Below are 20,885 nucleotides of genomic sequence, written 5' to 3' on the forward strand. Positions count from 1 at the left end.
CTCCTTCGTGTTCATCTCCTACTTCATCCACCCTGGAGCCAGAGCCGGATTAACGCAAAGGCTAACTAGGCACGTGCCTAGGGCCCGATTGGCGGGATGGGGCCCAGACAGAGGGACAAAAAAAAAAAAAAGTACAAATGTCCTATCTACAATTTATTTCAATATTTATTAATTAACTAAAAATAGTGACGATGTTTATCTTAATCATAGACTGTTACATTACTGCAGTTAAACCAATTAATGTGTCCGTTACAAAGCGGGTGTCGGCTTCTGAAAGTATGTGTAACGAACGCATCCATCAGGTGCTGCGAGGCAAAAGCCTAATAAGCACACAAAGAAGCACAGCTCATAATGCAGGTGTGTGAGTTGTCGTCATCTATTTTGGAGTGATTGCAATGTATTCTAAATATAAACTTGTACTGTAGATCAGCGTCATTTCTGGAAAAAATCATTCACCGCTTTATTACGAGTTTAAAAGAGCGCGAGCGTCATTAACGTGCCCAGACGCGACGCTTTGAATTTGCGCGTACAATGAATAACATCGCGTCCGGAGCTGACTAGTAAAAAAGCTACAGAATTAAAAGACAAGACGTTTGTATTCTAAGTTAAAAAGCCAACACACTACAACATTTTTAAATGTTTCAAATAAAAGATCTCATATCTATGGGTCTATCTTCTAAATTCTGCTGCTGATTAGATTATACCCTGACATTACGCCAATAATATCAGTTTATATATTTTTTTCTGCTCAGTAGCGATCGTGTCTTTCTCTTCCACTTGATTTGTGTATAGCATATTTAAGGTAGCAATGCAAATTCAATATAAAGCACTTATGCTCATCTACTGAAGTGGGATTCTGGAACTGTGAATAAATTGAATAAAACAGCAAAATAACAACAATAACATCTTCATTAAACAAAAAAGAGATTACCTTAGATAAAGTTTGATTAATATGTACATACAGTACGGTAAAAGTCTGGACCCATTACTATTTTTATTAGTTTATTATTATGCTCTACAAGCCTGCATTTATTTGATCAAAAATACAGAAAAAAACAGGAATATTCAGAAAGGATGTGTTGAATAAATAAAAAGTGATAGTGAAGACTTTTTTAAAACAACTTTTTAATAATCAAAAATCCTGAAAAAAGTATCACAGGTTATAAAATAAATATTAAGCACCATTTCTAACATTTGATAATAAATCAGAATATTATAAACAGAAATATAAAGTATAGTAAAATAGAAAACCATTATTTAAAATTGTAATAATATTTCACTATATTATTTTTCTGTATTTTTGATCAAATAAATCCAGGCTTGATGAGCATAAGAGACTTCTTTCAAAAACATTAAAAATAGTAATGTGTCCAAACTTATGCACTGTGTAAGTAAAAATATACTGCTTTTAAAATTAAATGTTGTATAAATAAAAAGGTTAGGAATCATTTTTGTTTCAAGTGTTTTTTTATTGGGGGTGGGGGGGCCTCCAACATGAATTTTGCCTAGGGCCTCCCAATGTCTAGAACCGGCCCTGCCTGGAGCCCTAACAATAACAGTAAATTATGCATAATTACATGCAATTAACCCTCAACCTAATCCTAATCCTATAGTAAGTACATGTAGTTAATTAATATTACTCAGTACTTAAATATATAATTACACTGTAACAATGACACCTTAAAATAAAGTGTAACCTAAAAGTTTATAGTTTGGATATAAACACTGATGTATATAGATTAAATCATCTTTTGATAGTAACTTGACGCTTCAAATAAAGATTGTTTTAATTACATTATTGCACCAGTTTGTGGCGACAAGTGACTGTTAAAAAAATGAATTTCTCATTGAATCATTCGTTCAAAAACACTCAATCCATCTAATAATGAAACAAGTGAAGTCTTTATGCGTGAGTCATTGATTCATTCCTTCAAACCATATCTGACCTTCTGTCAGAACCTCTAGTAAATTGTATGTTATTATGTTTAACTGACTATTCAGAATCGTGATCCCTATTTCACACACACAAAACATGATTCTCAATGTATCCAGAATCGTGCAGCACTAGTGTGAGTAAATATTTAAGCGCTTCCTCTTAATTTAATATACTTACCCAAACCATGTTGATTGTGTACTTTACTTCTTTCCATCCACAGTATGAAAAGTATGCAGTATGCAAATTCCTTATGTTGGCTTAAAATAAACTACTAATGTTTAACAAGTCCCCTTTGCCACATAAATTGAATCGTGTCCTGAAATATTGTCTATTTTTTTTCAAGTAAATATTAGAATTTCTTTAGTCTCATTTGTCATTCTGAAAATGTGTGTCTGCTTCTTTTGAGTCCTTAAGGTCACTGCAGGGTCAAACAAATGTTTGCTCTGGTGTGGCAAGAAGAAGCTACACGTATTTCCCAGGTCTGTTCCATGACAAATAAGGAAAAGCAAAAGACAGTTAATGCACAAACATGGTTTAAAACCTTCCACACATGCTATGAACAAAATTAGTGGATTTACTAGATGCCATATCAACTCTATATGAAGAAAAGCTCAATTAAAAAAGTCTTTGGATGATATCTTTGAACATTCACATTTCTTACATTTCTTAAGTTAATTTTTCATCTCGTGTTTTTTTTTTTTTTTTTTTTTTTTTTTTTTTTAAATGAAAGAACTCTGATATTATTTTAATCTTATCTCTGTTATTTAACAGTTGAGATAGTTCTTTAACGCTGATCTAACAGAAGACACTCGCCGGGTTTAAATGTTGTCACTGCGTTACAATGAGCCCCTGTTAGAACTATGATATTCTATTCTAGACTTTTATGAATTCTATTGAGAAACCATGAGAAAAAGGTTAATAAAGAGTGAGAGTAAATGTTCAGAAATTATTAATTATTATTGTTTTGAACTATGCTGTATAGCTTTGTTTTGTGGTGTGTTTTTTGTCAAATAAAAAAATTACTTTATTCATTATTAAAAAATGCCATGAAAAAGGTAATAATTGTATTTTATTGACAAAATATTTTAGTTTGTAACATTTTAATCTGTCATATGGTCATATTGTGCTCCACCTATGGGGCATGTTGTCACTATTCACTTCCATTCTTTCCGGGTAAATCAAGAAAAACCTATACACTGTATTAATAAAACAAAACCACATAATTGTATATGTGGGAAATTAGTGTGGGAAATAATGAATAATCTGAAGCCTAAGTGAATTTACACAAATTGAGAAAGTCAAAATGTGTTAGGTTGTGCCCCGCTCTCATCTAGTCCACCATTGTCTAGAAAACATTCAACAGTTTGATAAGTATTGGCTTCTTTCCCATCATTCTGTACAATATTTAATGCAATTACATCAGAAGTAACTGTTACAGAAACATTAAGAGTAATCCCTTACTTTACTTTTTCAAGGGAAAAGTAATTAGATTACTTAGCAATTAATTGCACCCAACACAAGTCAGTCTAATATTTGTTCTACAGCAACTGGAATGTGAAAATGATATTTCAAGGTGAATTCCTGCTTTTTCCAGCTAAAACAATTGAGTACTGTACGCATATAAAGTAAGATATTGGCAAAAGCACATAGTAATTCAGTCTGTCCACCAGCCATTTATGTGGAAAAATCAATAATTTGATATTCATATGTTTTTGCACCGTGAGCGCCTCAGGTCCATTATCAGATATAACTTTTGATTTGAATGATGTATTTGTAAATGCTGAAATTAACGTTAACTAAGATTAATGCATGCTTTAGAAGTATTTTTCATTGTAGTTCATGTTAACCAATCCATCTTAATTCCCTTGTTGGATGTTTTATTCAAAGGAAACGAGAATTGCTGTCGCTCTCTCTCTAGTTTTCATTCTCTTTTAAGTGAAAACTGAATCTCTTTGTACCTCCAGCTCCTAATCCTAATCCTTTTATAGTCCACTGGACGAGGACAGCAAATCAAGCCAAGCTAATATCAGAATATATACAGAGAAAAGCCTTTTTGAAGCGGGAGTCACACACACACACACACACACACACCGAATAAGACGAGTAAACAGCAGACTGTTGAGTTTAAGTGCATATTCTCTTCTGAGAGGAACGAGATCAAGACCTGCGTCTCTGAGAGCCACAAATTACTTTAAATTAGGCTATATGGAATCATCTTCTTTGATATTGAAAGGAAATATGGGATTATTAGAGAGAGCAGGTCTATGGTCAATGATCACAGAGTCTGAAGTTAAAAGGTCTTCCTGCTTCTTTTTCAATTGATGAATGTCTGTCTTTGTTTTTGTCATGAATCAATGATTTGAGATCCAACTTGCGCACTGGAATTATACATGCAACCATTTCTCTTGTTCATTTAATCCATATCGTATCGCAGGACTGTACAGAGCAGCTGACAATCTTCAGGATTTATGAATGTGCCATGCATGATCTCCGAAATAAATAATTTCATAATGTATACCAAATTTGATTGAACACTAGATGGCGCCTCGCCTTCAGCTTTGCGTATGTAAGAGACACACGGTGACTTCTCGTGAAATCTCGCGATGGCTGACTGACAGACGAGATCACAGCACGGAAAAAAATGACGTCTTGTCAACAACACTAACAAAGGTATTTAAACGCTCCAAATGTTGCATATGTTCAGACGAATGACATTTTCTGTGTTTACATCACATATATGTTATGTCAGCTCCGTTAGACATTCAAGTTTTGATGATAGTAGCTCAATGTAAAGCTGAAGAATGTTTCCATCCAAATAATATGTGCATTATTATTATTACTATTATTAATATATATATGGGATTTAGTTAGCTTTCGTAGTTTATTGTTTTATATCTACACTTATGGTTTTATTACACAATGCTTAAAAGTGTGATACATAGTGTATGGTGCAATTTTCAACTTATATTCTCAATATTCTCTCATAACAGACATGCCACTAAGTCTCACTGAATAGCCATCCATCCATCAGTGCCTGCATCCCTCTGTCGCCATGGCAACCCCTCCTCTGGCCCCGTTCCCCGGGCAACAGGCTCAGGCGGCTCGGGATGTGAACACAGCATCACTATGTCGGATCGGACAGGAGACGGTGCAGGACATCGTCTTACGAACCATGGAGATCTTCCAGCTGCTGAGAAACATGCAGGTGAGTTCGTCCATCCACAGATGAAGACTGATCTAGGGCTGCACGATTTATCGCAATTTCCATGTAAATCGCACTTAAATCGAGTTTGAAATCACAAAGGCTGTGAATATTTGTTATGCATTGATGTTCGGCTCTGTAAACGCTGCTCACTCTGAAAGCACTGAGTTTGAATCACTTATAACGTGCAACACGCGCCAAACATCTTTCCAAACATGAGAAGCATTTATGAACCTCTTGTCCAACAAAAGACAACATTTAATAACATGCTTTTACTCCAAACTCTCTTCATAATGACAGTTGAGCTCCTCCTTCTGTGAGATGATGTGCTTCTTGCGCAGAATAAGGCAGTCGTGTGTTTATTAGTCATGTTTAATCAATCAAAGCGTTTCAATCTTCTGTTTATTCAGATACAGCCATAGGGATTTCCTGGAATGATTTGTGTTATTGTTCTTCTGTGTTTGTGAGACGCCCTCTGGTGTTCAGAGGGATATGTGGTGTGTGTGTGTGTGTGTGTGTGTGAGACGTATGGAAGCTTGTTTCCGCCACAGAATAAAACATTTTAAAAGATAATTTGCAATTGCGCAAATTATAAAGTCTTATAAAGTCAGAATTCTGACTTTTTTTCTCGCAGTTGCGACTTTATATCACGCAATTCTGACTTTATAACACATAATTGCGAGTTTATATCTCGCAATTCTGACATCTTTTCTCAGAATTGTGAGATATAAAGTCCAATTCTAAGGAAAAAAAAGACAGACTTTTTTTTTTTTACCTTAGAATAGTTTATATCTCACAATTCTGACTTCATAACACGCAATTGCGACTTTATATCATGCATTTCTGACTTTATATCTCGCAACTGCGACTTTATTTCTCAGAATTGCGACTTTATATTTCGCAATTGCGACTTTATTTCTCACAATTCTGACTTCATATCTCGCAATTGTGAGATAAAAAGTCGCAATTATTATTATTATTTATTTATTATTCAGTGGCAAAAACAAGCTTCCATAGAGACGCCCTCTGGTGTTCAGATGGAGCATTTACCACCGATCAGCCGCTGCACTGACAAACTGCGCTTAAATAATCGCAGCCTTTGCCAAATCGTGTGCGGTTTCGTTGCGATTAATCGTGCAGCCGTAGACTGATCCCGTCCTCCACATGTCTGACTCCCTCTGTCTCCTCGCTCAGCTGCCCAACGGAGTCAGCTATCATCCCAACACTCATCAGGACCGGTTGGGGAAACTGCAGGAGCACCTGCGGATGCTCTCCGTGCTTTTCCGCAAACTCCGTCTCGTCTATGATAAATGCAATGAGAACTGCGCTGGTCTGGAGCCCATTCCTCCTGAGGTGAGATTACACTCTCTCTAGACTCTCCAGTTTTCATTACATTTAGTCATTCTGTTGATTTTTGTTATATTTAAAGGTGCAGTGTGTCATTTTTAGCAGCATCTAGTGGTGAGTTTGTGAATTGCACCCAACAGAAGTTACGGTGGCCGAGGGGAAGTGATGTCGTCGTCTGAGACAGCAGAGAGTAGCCAGTTAAGCAATGAGGTTTCTTCACAAAGATAAATTAAGAAATTAGTTTTACTTAATTATTCAGCAAAACGATGTTATTGCGAATATTATTGTCACCTGTTCATCATTGTGTCAGTGTTTTATTCGCTGACTTTAGCTAGCTTCTTATCATGAAGAAAAACATAGTGACGAAACGCGTTTGTCCGTTTAGGGCCACCGTAGAAACATGTCGATGTAAAGAGACCCGTGGTGTGTGTAGATAGAAATGCCTCATTCTTAGGTAATAAAAACATTACGGTTCATTATGTAAGGTCGTTATACACCACTGAAAACATAGTTATGTTTATGATATTGCATTTCTGTCAACAGATCCTCCTAAATATTACACAATGCATCTTTAATGCTATTTTAAAGGAGCACTAAGCATTTTTGTTCATGTGCCAAATACAGCAGTGGCCTTGGATTTAAACTGATATTCAGGAACTCAAATGAACATCAAATGCAATTAAAAAATGTCCACTTGGCTTGTAACGTTTATTTTTGAGTGGTTTCGGTTCTGAGATTGAGATTGGCTCTGGTGTCCCTCAGGGTTCGATTCTAGGCCCCTTACTCTTTAGCATTTATATATCTCCTCTTGGATTGCTCTTTAGATCACTCAGGCTTAATTATCTTTGAACTGATCTTTGTTATATTTAATGCCATTTTAAATGAGCATTAAAGGGTTAATTCACCCAAAAATCCCATACTTTACTCACCCTCAAGCCATCCTCGGTCTATATGACTTTCTTCGTTCGAACACAATCGGAGTTATATTAAAATATGTCCTGGCTCTTCCCAGCTTTATAATGGAAGTGAATGGTACAAAGAAGCACATCCATCCATCATAACAGTAATCCATATGGCTTCAGGGGTTAATAAAGGCATTCTGAAGCGAGAGAAAAATATCCATATTTATAACTTCATAAACTATAATCACTGGCTTCTGGTAATGGCGAGTGACCTCTGACCCGACGCATGACGTATTGACGAACAGGGAAGCACAGAGGACAGAGCAAAACAAAACACCGGACATGAATTCGAAGTCTAAAATAAGATTTTTTAAAGAGAAATGTGTACTCTTATATCCTACGTCATGTGTCGGGTCAGAGGTCACTCTTCTGCTGGATCTAGACTCGTGTACGGCTCTTACTGGAAGCCAGTGATTATAGTTTATAAAGCCATTAGGCCATGACTGCTGTGAAAATGTTGAGAATCACTGGCCTGTATAGAATAAAACCACTTTTTATAGGCCACTGACATGATTGAAGTGTCTCATGTGTGAGTGTGCATCATTTTAAATACATTTTTCATAAGTATAAATATAGAGGGGTTGATAAAGTGGCGTTAGAGTGAATATTTAGGAGTGGGTTCAGTTGATCTTGTACACCAGGTAATTCTTTCCATTCATAACATTATTTGTGCCTGCAAACGTTTTAATTCGTGCACCTTTTGAGCACTAGCTTTCAATTTCTAGTTGAGGAAACATCCTTGAATCACAATGCAAACTTGATTGAGTCCAACTGAGATTCCCTCTGACTCAGTTCGCTCATTGACGTCAGGTCTGGCTTTACAAGAGCGTGTTTTTCTGATCTGCTCGAGTGCTGGTTTAATGACTTCTATGACAGAAACATCTGGAATATAAAATAACATTTATATCAGGAAGAAAAGATGTATAGTAGTGGCCAATAGTGATGCCTGGCCTAGGAAAATGTACATTTCAAACCCTTCATTCAAATATTATAACAAAAAATTGTTTTGTAAGCATATTGCATTGGAGTGCTTGGAGTCGATTGTTTTATTTGTGATAATAACGCAATGAACCATGCAAAGAAATTATGAACACATGCAAAAACAAGAGAGAACCAACAAAATATTAATAACTGATTATGTTGTAGTCAATCTATGCTTTTCCCTGTGAGTTATGCATTTTTTTTTGCATGGTAAAATAAAACCTGTAGCTGTACTTTGCCTTTTTGCTAGATAATTTAGTCAGATAATACTTTAACCAAGTTTAGTGTTTTGTTCTTCCCTCATATTTAAAATATTAAATATTTTCCTCATATTTTGATGGTTTAATTGAACTTGTAGAGTCATTTAAACAAATATCCCCTCTGGCCGTCACTTTCCCCCACTATATATCTATATATATATATATATAATTAAAAACATTTCTTTAATTAAAATAAGATAAAATATAAATATTAGTAGAAAATTTTAAACTAAACAAAAATTTGAAATGTTGTCTTGGAAATAAGCTGAAGTTGAAGCACAAAAATGATCAACTAGAAATAAATAATAACTAAAACTTAAATAAAAATAGATATTAAAAAAAGCAAGAAATTACAAAAAATGTAACTAAAATTAACATGAAAATATAAAAATAAAAGCCAATTCAAAATACTAAAAAAATAAAATAAAATTTTAATGAATCACAGGTAAATTATGTGAAACATAAAGTGTCTCTGTGATTTAGACATGAGGATGGAGATGTGGTAAATGTAAATTTGGCGCTCAGGAATTACAACTCGAGTGCGTATGAGAGCAAATAAAGATCGAATGCACAGCTGGTCCGTTTCATGCAGTCTCTTCTCTTTTATCGAGAGAGCGCTGGAATAAAGTCATTAGATCTGCAGGAGCTTTAACTGGAGGGCATGAAATTCAGGTTCTTCCATCTCATTAGCAGAAGAGCTCGTGCTCACAGGATATTTATTTTGGCCTGGTCTCGTGTGTTTGGTTCAGGTGTTATCTTTAGCTCCTGTTGCGCTTTCTCTCCAAACAGGAAGTGAGTTAATGGAGTCAGAGGCATTACCTCATCATCACTTCGCTAATTAGCCGAGGCGCTCGCTAATGAACAGCTGGCCAAGTCCCTCATGTCAGCATTTTCCAGCCCAGGCAATCACCGGCTCCCAGCGGTGGAATTTCCTGCACACCGAAAAAGAAACAGCCAAGTCATTTCATTTACCACCTCACTTTTTCCAGTCGCCTCAAAGTAATCAACCCGAGTGAGCCTCGGTGAATCACTAGCTGGCAGAACACATCCATCTTTCAGTGTCTGGGCCTTGAGTAATGTGTTGACTGCGTTATATTAACTATAGCTGGCTCTTTCTTTCTTACGCTTGCTGCCGACAGGTGGAGACTGGGTGTGTTCGGTTCGGCTCTCTTGGTTCTTTTGGTCCAGATCGAAAAAAAGAAAATTATACATTAAAGTCCCCCTGTGGTCAATCATTTTATCCCTTAAAACTCACCAAAATGACTTTTTTTTTTCTTCATGCCTTAAAATAGCTTGAATGTAACTTGCCTCATTTAGTATGTGCGGTTCTATGAATATGCAAATGAGCCCCGCCTCCACTCACTCACTCAGCTCAGAGATCCACTGGTTGACGATCACACGTTGATCTGATTGGTTACAAGGTAGTTTGTGACGTCAGAAACACCAGCGATTTCAAAGCGTGTTTTTGAGACTGTCTTTGGTTCACTGCAGTTTTAAGGAGGAAATACTCAGCAATGGAGTCGACTTATGAATTTACACATGGTTTGTCTTAAAGCATATTAAAAACACCACATAGACACATAAACAACATTAAAAGCTGGATTTTCACCACAGGGGGACTTTAAGAGCACGTTCACACTTGGCATTATTGGTGCGATTACTAATGCAGTTGCTCTGTTAGTGTGGTTAATCATTTAGCAGACGCTTTTATCCAAATGAGGAGAGCAATAGAAGCAATTAAACTAACAACAGGACAACAATATGCAAGTGCTGTGACCTTTCCCAGTTTATTCTAACGCAGTATATGTTTTTTTTTCAATAGATAAAGAATAGAAGAGAAAAGAAAAGAAAGTGTTAGTATTAATGGATCAAGTGTTGCTGAAAAAGATGCGTCTTCAGGTTGAGTTTGGCAGGTCATTCCTCGAAACGATCTCGAATCTGATGCGGTTGTGTTCACACTTGTAATTCGGTTCGCTTGGTTCGGACCAACCCCCCCCTCAAGAACGAATGAACATGCGCATATCGTTGCCACTATACTGTTATTATTACGGCATCACTCCCTGCAGCACCGACTATACTCGAGGCTAGTTCACATTCACCAAATGAACGTCCCCGTCGTGCGAACACTTAATCGTCGCCGGCAGGAAAGGAGGAGAAGAGCGAGCAATCCTGCGGGAACATCCGGGACTTCCTGTAAATGGTCTGAAAGTCCGAACCATACAGAAAATGCGTTCACACTAGAAACGAACCAAACCGTTGTTCAGTTTGATCCGGACCGAGACTAGCTCTTTTCGTCGGATCAAATGTCGTCTGTTTGATCCGGATCATGGCCCGGGGAGGGTTCACACATGTAATTCTGATTCGGATCAAACTGAAAAGTCGGAAAATCCGGACCAAACAAGGAAGGTGTGAAAGGGCCCTTAATCCTGGTCCGCTTATAGCGTTCACATCTGCATTTTAACAAAGAGACCGAACCCATATCATATGGATATGCTGTGTTCTGGGATAAATGCGCTGGTTGTGTGTGCGTAACTACATATGATGGTGTTTTAACCAGCTGAGATTCCTTAAGAGCTTATATAATGTGTAAAGGAGTTAAAACAGTGGCAGGAGTTCCTCTAACACACACAAGTGCAGATCTGCTGCGAGGAGACGTGGTTCTGATGCTGTACGGAAATGTAAAATAGGAAACATTGTGACTTTGATGAGAAAAACCAGAGCTATACCCTCATTCACTATTCCCTACATTACTCCACTAATATAGTCCACTTGAGGGAGTGAATGAAGACGAGGGAGTGAATTCGGACACTGAGTGCCGCTTTTGCATAGTTTGTGCCTGCCGTTTAATAATCATTTTAAACTTAGCAAACTGGCAGCTCCAGTAGTAATGAAAAGATTTATCTTAAAGGAATTTATACGCTATAGCCAAATTGGACCAGCAGTTTGGAAAATGGATGGATGGATCAACCTCAAAGTGCATTATGGGTATTCTGAGCATACATCGGTTGTACACTTGTTATTGCGGTGCATTATGGGTATTATGAGTACACTTGATAACATCTACTGTGGTTTCGGACGCCACTTCATATGACTCAAGTGCCCTATTTAAAGGTATAGGGGTGATTTGGGACACAGATATTCTTGAGCATTGTGTCATTTTTAGGGTCACATCTTGTGACATCATGTCCTGTTTTTGGTTGGTTTAGATGTGTTTGGTCTGTGTTGTGTTCATGTTTCAGTCGAAGCGCACGAACAGAGCAATCACACTAGAGTTCGTTTTAATCCAACCAAACCTGCCAAGTGTGAACTTAGATTGTTTTTGCTCTTGTTCTCTTCAGAAACTCTTCAGACCTAAAGAGCGCAGAGCTAATTAAATCAGTCCTTGAGCTTAGGCCTCTCTCTCTCTCTCTCTCTGTGTCTCTCTATCTCTGTGTCTCTCTGTCTCTCTCTCTCTCTGTGTCTCTCTATCTCTCTCTCTCTGTCTCTCTCTCTCTCTGTGTCTCTCTGTGTCTCTCTATCTCTCTCTCTCTGTCTCTCTCTCTCTCTCTCTCTCTGTGTCTCTCTATCTCTCTGTCTCTCTCTCTCTCTGTGTGTCTCTCTATCTCTCTGTCTCTCTCTCTCTTACTCTCTCTCTCTCTCTCTCTCTCTCTCTCTCTCTCTGTGTCTCTCTCTCTCTCTGTCTCTGTCTCTCTCTCTCTATCGCTTACTCTCTCTCTCTCTCTCTCTCTCTCTCTCTCTCTCTCTCTCTCTCTCTGAAATGACAGGCAGCTATTTAACACTTTTGCAGCGTGTCTTCATTGACAAATTAGCATGCATCCATTTGTTCTAGCAATTTATTACCTAAATTAGATGATTGTATGGGGATTTTTTTCAAACCAGGTGAATCATTGTGTTTAAATTTTCTTTCAACTAATGGAAAAAACTTGTACAAAGCTTGTGTTCTGTTTTTTAACAAAAAATTATTGAATAACAAAGTGGATACGCCATGGCGTTCTTTTTTAAAATTAGATGAGGAGGCTAAGCCCGAATGGAGAATCTTGTATAAACCACCGTTAGAAAAAAGAGTTGGAGATATGCAGTGGAGAATTCTCCACGGTGCAATTGCAGTTAATGCCTTTATCTCTGTGTTAAACCCTGAAGTGAGTTCTGAGTGTCCTTTTTGTTTTAAGAGGGAAACAGTCTTTCATGCTTTTTTGGAGTGTTCCAGGTTAAATCCTTTATTCAGTGTATTAAGGAGTATTTTTGTTTGTTTGGATGAAACCTTGTCAAATGAAAGTTTCATTTTAGGTGTTAAATATGTAAGGAAGAAATGTAATAGATGTCAATTACTGAATTTTATTGTGGGTCAAGCTAAATTAGCAATGTACATGAGCAGAAAAAATATGATTGAACGGACAGTTGGACAGAATGTTGTTGTTTTGTTTTTTGCTCTTGTGAAAGCCAGAATTTTAATTGATTTTAATTTCTACAAGTCAGTAAATGATCTTGCTTGGTTTGAGATGAAATGGTGTGACAAAGGAGCAGTGTGCTCTGTTGTTGAAGGAGAAGTGGTTTTTGCACACTTCTTATAATCATGTTTTATTGAATCCATTGGTTGTTTGTTAATCTGTTTTTGTCTTTTGTAATAAAGTGTAATTTAAAATTCAAATTCTCTCTCTCTCTCTCTCTCTCTCGCTTACTCTCTCTCTCTCTCTCTCTCTCTCTCTGTCTCTCTCTCTCTCTCTCTCTCTGTCTCTCTCTCTCTCTCTCTCTCTCTCTCTGTCTCTCTCTCTCTCTCTGCTTGGCCAGTCCCTCGCCCGTGGTTTTCTGCATTCACTCCCTAGCTTGATAAACCTGCCAGGGGCTTTTCTCTCTCCCTCCCTTGAATTTCATATGATCAGATTTTTCCTTCTTTCCTTCATGTGACGGCCTGAAGCCTGTAAGGTCTGTTCTGTAAAGCCACGAAATATGAGTGATTCAGTGATTCAGAATTATAGATTTATAGATCGTTTAAGCCGTTACCTGTGCACTGCCGTCTGTTTCAGATAGAAGTGGGCAGATTGACATTACCATTCAAATGTTAGTTTTTTAAACTAGAATTTATATGTGCATTAAATTGAGTATATTTGAGAATATTTGTATTAATAACTGCAATAAATGCAACCTTGAGACTTATTTTAAAAACATTAAAAAAATATTACCAACCCCAAATTTTTGAATGGTTCAATATTCAATATATAAAATATATTCAGTTTGTAATGCGTAGTTAAAGCACATATTTTATGAAGCTTTTTGGTCAAATGTATATGAATATATAAGATGAAGTGTATATTTTAGGTCACCTTTTTGCCTTCAATAGTTCTGTTTAAATGGTATTGTGGCAAATTATTTTAAAAAGTAGCCTAGTAGCCTTATAATATGAGATGGATGCATGCGTAATAATAATAAAAAAAAAGCAAAATGCTGTTTAAAATGTTTTTAAATATATATATAACATGCCACACCGCAGAACATTCATGCCACATTCCTAAATGTATTTCTTGTCAACTAGTCATGTGCCATTTACTGTACCTCCAGCTTATTGTTCATTGTAATAATATACTGTCTCACAACTCATTAATAGTCAGTGACACAAATAACATTAAAAATCTTGGAGGATTTTTTTCCGCCTCAGTCATTTCCCATTCAAAATATTTCTTGAGGAAGTATTTCTTGACCTCGAAGTTCTTGGATGTTCGTAGAATGAAAGAATATTTACAACTGACTATGAAAACACAGATGCATGATGACCAATGCAGGTTTAATGAGCATATCAACCGCAAAATTATGCGTTTTCGGCATTAAATAATGAAGCCTTATAATACGAGATGCATGCATAATAAATAAAAAAGCAAAATGCTGTTTAAAAAGGTTACATATAACATGCCACATCGCAGGACATGCCAACTTCCTAAGTGTATTTCTTGTCAACTAGTCATGTGACATTTGCTTATTTTACATGCCAGTAAATTGACTTCTGCAAACCGTAGTAAATCCCGTTGCCTGACTTGTTTAAAGTGAGGGTGTTTTCTTCTCCTCATGCAGAACACCAGCAGGTGTCACTGTGATGTTAAACCAGGGACGTGCGAGTCTGTTCGGCAAGGTCACAGGATGATGGAACATGACAAGAAGAACGAGACACTTTAGTGATGCAGGAAAGCATAAGAGAGCAGAAGCATCTGAACCGAGGACAACAACGAGTCGAACAACCCTGTCCGTGCGGTCGAGGGGCGCAGGCTATTTGTGAAGTTAAATCATTCAAACCTTTTCATTTGAAAGCCAAAAGGGCAGTGCCTGACGAGTGATTTATTTGGGCAAAAGAGCAGAGGCTGTTATGCAATAAGACTTAAAACATAAGTGTTGATTTCTCCTGCGATGAAAGCCTTTTGAATTATGCAACAATCCATTACTGTGGCGTCGCCAGGTTGTTGAACCTTAATCTCATCTCTTATTAAGCTCTCGTGTTTAGACAGTGGGTCACCACAGTAAATGTTTACACGAAATGATATTCAAACTGTGGTTTTTATCCTTCATATTATTTTTTATGTAGCTTTGGATAACAGCCAGGCTTTCAAAATCAGAAACAAAATTCATGTTTCAGTACACAAATACCATCATATCTTTTTCATTCATTTTTAATACAAGATGTTTCTTCATGAAGGCATCAGATTGAGAGTTGAGTCTCGTATAGTGAGACTTCGGTGACATTCGAAAGGTGCCTCATTCTTCTTCAGCTGAGCATGAAACATAAATACAATTTTGGGGTCTGTCTTTTAGCTGGTTTGCCCCTGCTGGTAGATTCATGTAACTACACTATCCCGACCCAAAAAGCATCTTTCACCATTAACTGCAATTTAAAAATATCTGTGTATTTTATAACATTTACTAGATGTTTTTTTTTTTTTTTTTACCATTGCCTGATTCTTTTTTTGTAGAACTATTAGAGCATGAAATGGGTTTGCTTATTTTATGTTGTCTGCGGCTGATATGTGCTAATTTTATTCTGTCTTTCTGTTTTAGCAACTTATCCCCTATGTAGAGGATGACAGCTCTAAACTGGACGACCGAATGGCCAATCAAACGCGTGCATCCAGCGAGGAGAGGAGAGAAGTACTGGAAGTTAATAAGGTTAGAAAATCTCATTTTTGACAGATGCTTTTAACCAAGTCGATGTTTGGATTTATGTATGCAAATGCTTAAGAGTCTATGATTGGATCATTATTGCAGTCATTTTTATGTTTGTATCATGTTATATGTGTGGCTTACACTTTATTTGGTAACACTTTATTTTACAGTGTCCTTGTTACATATGTTACATGTACTTACCATAGTAATAACAGTAAATTATGCATAATTACATGCAACTAACCCTGAACCAAATCCTAACCCTATAGTAAGTACATGTAGTTGCTTAATATTACTCAGTACTTAAATATATAATTACACTGTAACAATGACACCTTAAAATATAGTGCAACCCTTTATTATATAATTACACTGTAACAATGACTCCTTAAAATAAAGTGTAACCCTTTATTTTAAGGTGTCATTGTTACAGTGTAATTATATATTTAAGTACTGAGTAATATTAAGCAACTACTAATGTACTTACTATAGGGTTAGGATTTGGTTGAGGGTTAGTTGCATGTAATTATGCATAATTTACTGTTATTACTATGGTAAGTACATATAACATATGAAATAAGGACAATGTAAAATAAAGTGTAACCCATGTTTGTAACAGTTCTTCTAACCCTAATCGATGGAGTGTGTAGCTTTTCATTTCTTAAACAACCATGTTGGAATATATTCCAGGATGACAATGTCAAGATTTATCAGGCTCAAAATGTTTAAAAAAAATGGTTGGGAGGAGCATGAAAAATCATTTTTACACATGAATCTGTACCTTAAATTCATTGAAGGTTTTTGGGTTGTGCTGGAGAAGACTTTACAGAGTGCTGGACTCTTGCATTGTCAATACAGGATCTTGACCAAAAATTGATGCACCTTTTGATGGAAATAACATCCCAACTTTATTTCCATCAAGACGTGATCTCCTGAAGAGATCTCATTCAGAATCCATGTTTACAGTGTCCTTTAACATGGTATGCAATGATATATCTGCAAAATAATGAAGCCATAGTATTTGAAAACCAACCTGATGACTCTCTGCCAAGGATTTTATGACTTTTTTTTGCAGTAAAAGCGAAATGATCTGGCCCTAACAGGGTAATGTTTTTTTCTGCTCTCCTCTCTGCCATTGAGTCGGCCTTATTAAAAACTGCAGCGTGCTCATGAAAGGCAGTCGGCGCGGAAATGCTCATGCGACGAGGGCCCTGGAGGTTTTCGCCGGCCAAATAGCCAGCTGCAAATAACACACTGGATGAGGAAACCATGTTGGGGGAATAAAGGTTGACAAACTCAGGGGAGGTCAAGGTTGCGTCAGAATGTGGAGCGCAGATGTGCTTCAGCTCTCCGGCATCTGCCTGTGCAGCATTTACATGTTCTTAGTTCTCTGATGGTCACAGGACATGAAAGTAAACAGATAAAATATTCAGCTTTTTTTAGGAAGTGTTTTATTTTTAATATTTTTGATTTATTTTAATATATTCTCTTAACCCAAGCAGACAGAGAGTTTGGGGAGTGGCTTCTGTAGCAGACAGAGAGTTTGGGGCGTGGTTACTGAGTTTGGGGCGTGGCTACTGTAGAAGACGGAGAGTTTGGGGCGTGGCTTCTGTAGCAGACGGAGAGTTTGGGGAGTGGCTTCTGTAGCAGACGGAGAGTTTGGGTCGTGGCTACTGTAGCAGGCGGAGAGTTTGGGGCGTGGCTTCTGTAGTAGACGGAGAGTTTGGGGCGTGGCTTTTGTAGCAGACGGAGAGTTTGGGGAGTGGCTTCTGTAGCAGACGGAGAGTTTGGGGCGTGGCTTTTGTAGCAGACGGAGAGTTTGGGGAGTGGTTACTGAGTTTGGGGCGTGGCTTTTGTAGCAGACAGAGAGTTTGGGGCGTGGTTACTGAGTTTGGGGCGTGGCTACTGTAGAAGACGGAGAGTTTGGGGAGTGGCTTCTGTAGCAGACGGAGAGTTTGGGGCGTGGCTTTTGTAGCAGACGGAGAGTTTGGGGAGTGGCTTCTGTAGCAGACAGAGAGTTTGGGGCGTGGCTACTGTAGCAGACGGAGAGTTTGGGGCGTGGCTTCTGTAGCAGACGGAGAGTTTGGGGCGTGGCTTTTGTAGCAGGCGGAGAGTTTGGGGTGTGGTTACTGTAGCAGGCGGAGAGTTTGGGGAGTGGCTTCCGTAGCAGGCGGAGAGTTTGGGGTGTGGTTACTGTAGCAGACGGAGAGTTTGGGGTGTGGCTACTGTAGCAGGCGGAGAGTTTGGGGAGTGGCTTCCGTAGCAGGCGGAGAGTTTGGGGCGTGGTTACTGTAGCAGACGGAGAGTTTGGGGCGTGGTTACTGTAGCAGATGGAGAGTTTGGGGTGTGGTTACTGAGTTTGGGGCATGGCTACTGTAGCAGGCGGAGAGTTTGGGGCGTGGTTACTGAGTTTGGGGCATGGCTACTGTAGCAGGCGGAGAGTTTGGGGAGTGGCTTCCGTAGCAGGTGGAGAGTTTGGGGCGTGGTTACTGTAGCAGACGGAGAGTTTGGGGCGTGGTTACTGTAGCAGACGGAGAGTTTGGGGCGTGGTTACTGTAGCAGGCGGAGAGTTTGGGGCGTGGTTACTGTAGCAGACGGAGAGTTTGGGGTGTGGCTACTGTAGCAGGCGGAGAGTTTGGGGCGTGGTTACTGAGTTTGGGGCGTGGTTACTGAGTTTGGGGCATGGCTACTGTAGGAGGTGGAGAGTTTGGGGAGTGGCTTCCGTAGCAGGCGGAGAGTTTGGGGCGTGGCTACTGTAGCAGGCGGAGAGTTTGGGGCGTGGCTTTTGTAGCAGGCGGAGAGTTTGGGGCGTGGCTACTGTAGCAGGCGGAGAGTTTGGGGCGTGGCTTTTGTAGCAGGCGGAGAGTTTGGGGCGTGGCTACTATAGCAGACGGAGAGTTTGGGGCGTGATTACTGAGTTTGGGGCGTGGCTTTTGTAGCAGGCGGAGAGTTTGGGACATGGCTACTGTAGCATGCGGAGAGTTTGGGGCGTGGTTACTGAGTTTGGGGAGTGGCTACTGTAGGAGGTGGAGAGTTTGAGGTGTTATATTAATGATAATATTAATTATATTATATTATTATTTTATTATATATATTAAATATTTAATAATACATATTTTTTAATTATACAAAGTCTTAATTAATCATCAGTTTGGAATGCCTGGACCAATGGATAAATTGATGAATTATTTTTATGCATGTGCACAGGATTTATATAAACATGAGGTATAAAGGATGATGGAAGGACAGATAGACACATGAATGCAGAGAAATAACGGTACAGTAATGAATGGACTGATGGATGAACAGGCAGATAGACATCAGCTTGAACGAACAAATGGACGCATGCATGAAAGTAATGAGACCATGTATGGATGATTGAAAATTAGCACTCAGGTCAGTTTGTTGAAACATAATGGAGACCGGCTGTCTGACTCATCCCATTGTAGGCTAGGTTGCGCATTTTAATAGAGTCATGCCATTGTCTTGCTGATTGAGTGCCGTCGTTTGCTTTGCCAATGGAGCTCAGGCTTGATTTAGTGAATCCTTCATCACTGTTGGAGCTCCAACAAGTTGGTGAAGTTGTGGAGAGATGTATAGCGCGAGTATGGTAATGTCCCGCTGCTTTATGGGACGTTCCGTCACTGAATGATCGCCCTGCTCTCGTTATCTGTCGATTGGGGTAATTGCTGTTTGTCAGAGTCCAGGCTGAATAATGGTCTTGCAATCTCGAGCGGCCTTCATCACCGTGACCGATCTGTCTTCACACATCTTGTATGTGTTCTGGAGAGTTTTATTGTACCTTTCATTAGCAGCATAACAATATTGGCTTTGTTTTCCTTCGTTTTTCAAATCTCCCTGGTGTAAAGGACTGTTCACAGCAAGAACTATTAGGATATTAGCATCCACATCAAAACACGGCAATATTCTGTTTATTATAAACACATAATGCAGTTATGTTGTCTGCCACTTTAAGTGCTCAAGCTCTTTAAACTCTGATGTTTTTATCATTCATCAGCTGGAACAAAAAAATGGCTCTGAAAGTAATTCAAACGTGTCGTTCCTCTGTGTCGTTATCGTTATGGTTGTGGTGAGGATATTTTCTATTAGAATTAGACTATTTTCATAGAATTAGAGTGATTATTAAAGAGGTCCCTTTTACACAGTCTTGATGTTGTTTTCAGGCTCTACTAGAACAGGTTTTCCTGCTTGAATGTTGATTATTTTCCTCATATTCTCCATTGTTGCTGCTCCTCTCTTCCCAGTCTGTCAGTAACGCTCTGTTTACTTCCTGTCTCTATGAAGCCCCTCCTTCTGTAAACCACACTGTGCTCTGATTGGTCGGCTGGAGCAGTGTGTTGTGATTGGTCGAGCGCTTCGAGCGTGTTTGGGAAATGTCCCGCCCCTTACCATAACTGCCAGTTTCAACCATAGACTGTAAAAAAATATGGACGTAGTGTCAGTGATGGTTTCTTGGTTCTTAAGAGCATTTTTGAAGCCCAAAGTGGGCGGAGTCTTGGTAACACGTCACCGTGTGTCATTTACGGATAACAGAAAATTGGCAAAGGGGCGGATAACGCTAACAGACAGCAGACAAACGGCTAGTAGTGACAGCAGCGGCAATCCACCTGTCACTCAAGTGGCCACGCCCTTAATTATGCAGAACTTTAAGGCTTAATATAATTTAAACGGATGAGTTATAAAAAAATTCACTCCCCTCACAGTCGTCATGAAGTGCAAAATTAGTTATATAGACCAAAACCACTTTTTGTACCAGGCTGTAAACATATTTTTTTCTTTCTAAATTTGGACATTTTAACATGGGGCTCTATGGGATTGACTCTCTTTTGGAGCCTCTAGTGGCCAGTCGATGAACTGCAGTTTAAGTCACTTCTGTGTTGAATTCAAGAGAGAGACCGGAAGGTTGCTGCTTGGTTTCAACACACTACTAACTAACTCAACCAGGCCCCGCCCCTTTATTCTGCGTATTAATTATTTAAATGAGGAATATTGTGACTTGTTCGTTCCCGGAAGAAACGCAAGACTACAATGGA

At 38.6% G+C, this 20,885-nt stretch overlaps 1 protein-coding gene across 1 annotated transcript in view; it reads left to right on the top strand.

The window, feature by feature from the left end:
• The first annotated feature begins 4,536 nt into the window (after positions 1–4,536).
• Positions 4,537–20,885, top strand: part of med30 (mediator complex subunit 30) — a 31,884-nt gene continuing 15,535 nt past the window's right edge. The window contains exons 1-4 of the mRNA XM_084130580.1: positions 4,537–4,606; positions 4,927–5,141; positions 6,333–6,491; positions 15,727–15,834. Coding sequence (XP_083986706.1) covers positions 4,989–5,141; positions 6,333–6,491; positions 15,727–15,834 — 420 coding nt within the window. The 5' untranslated portion in view covers positions 4,537–4,606; positions 4,927–4,988. The remainder of the gene's footprint in view (positions 4,607–4,926; positions 5,142–6,332; positions 6,492–15,726; positions 15,835–20,885) is intronic.

The sequence above is a fragment of the Abramis brama genome (assembly GCF_963993115.1).
Source record: "Abramis brama genome assembly, chromosome: 12".
NCBI lineage: Eukaryota > Metazoa > Chordata > Actinopteri > Cypriniformes > Leuciscidae > Abramis > Abramis brama.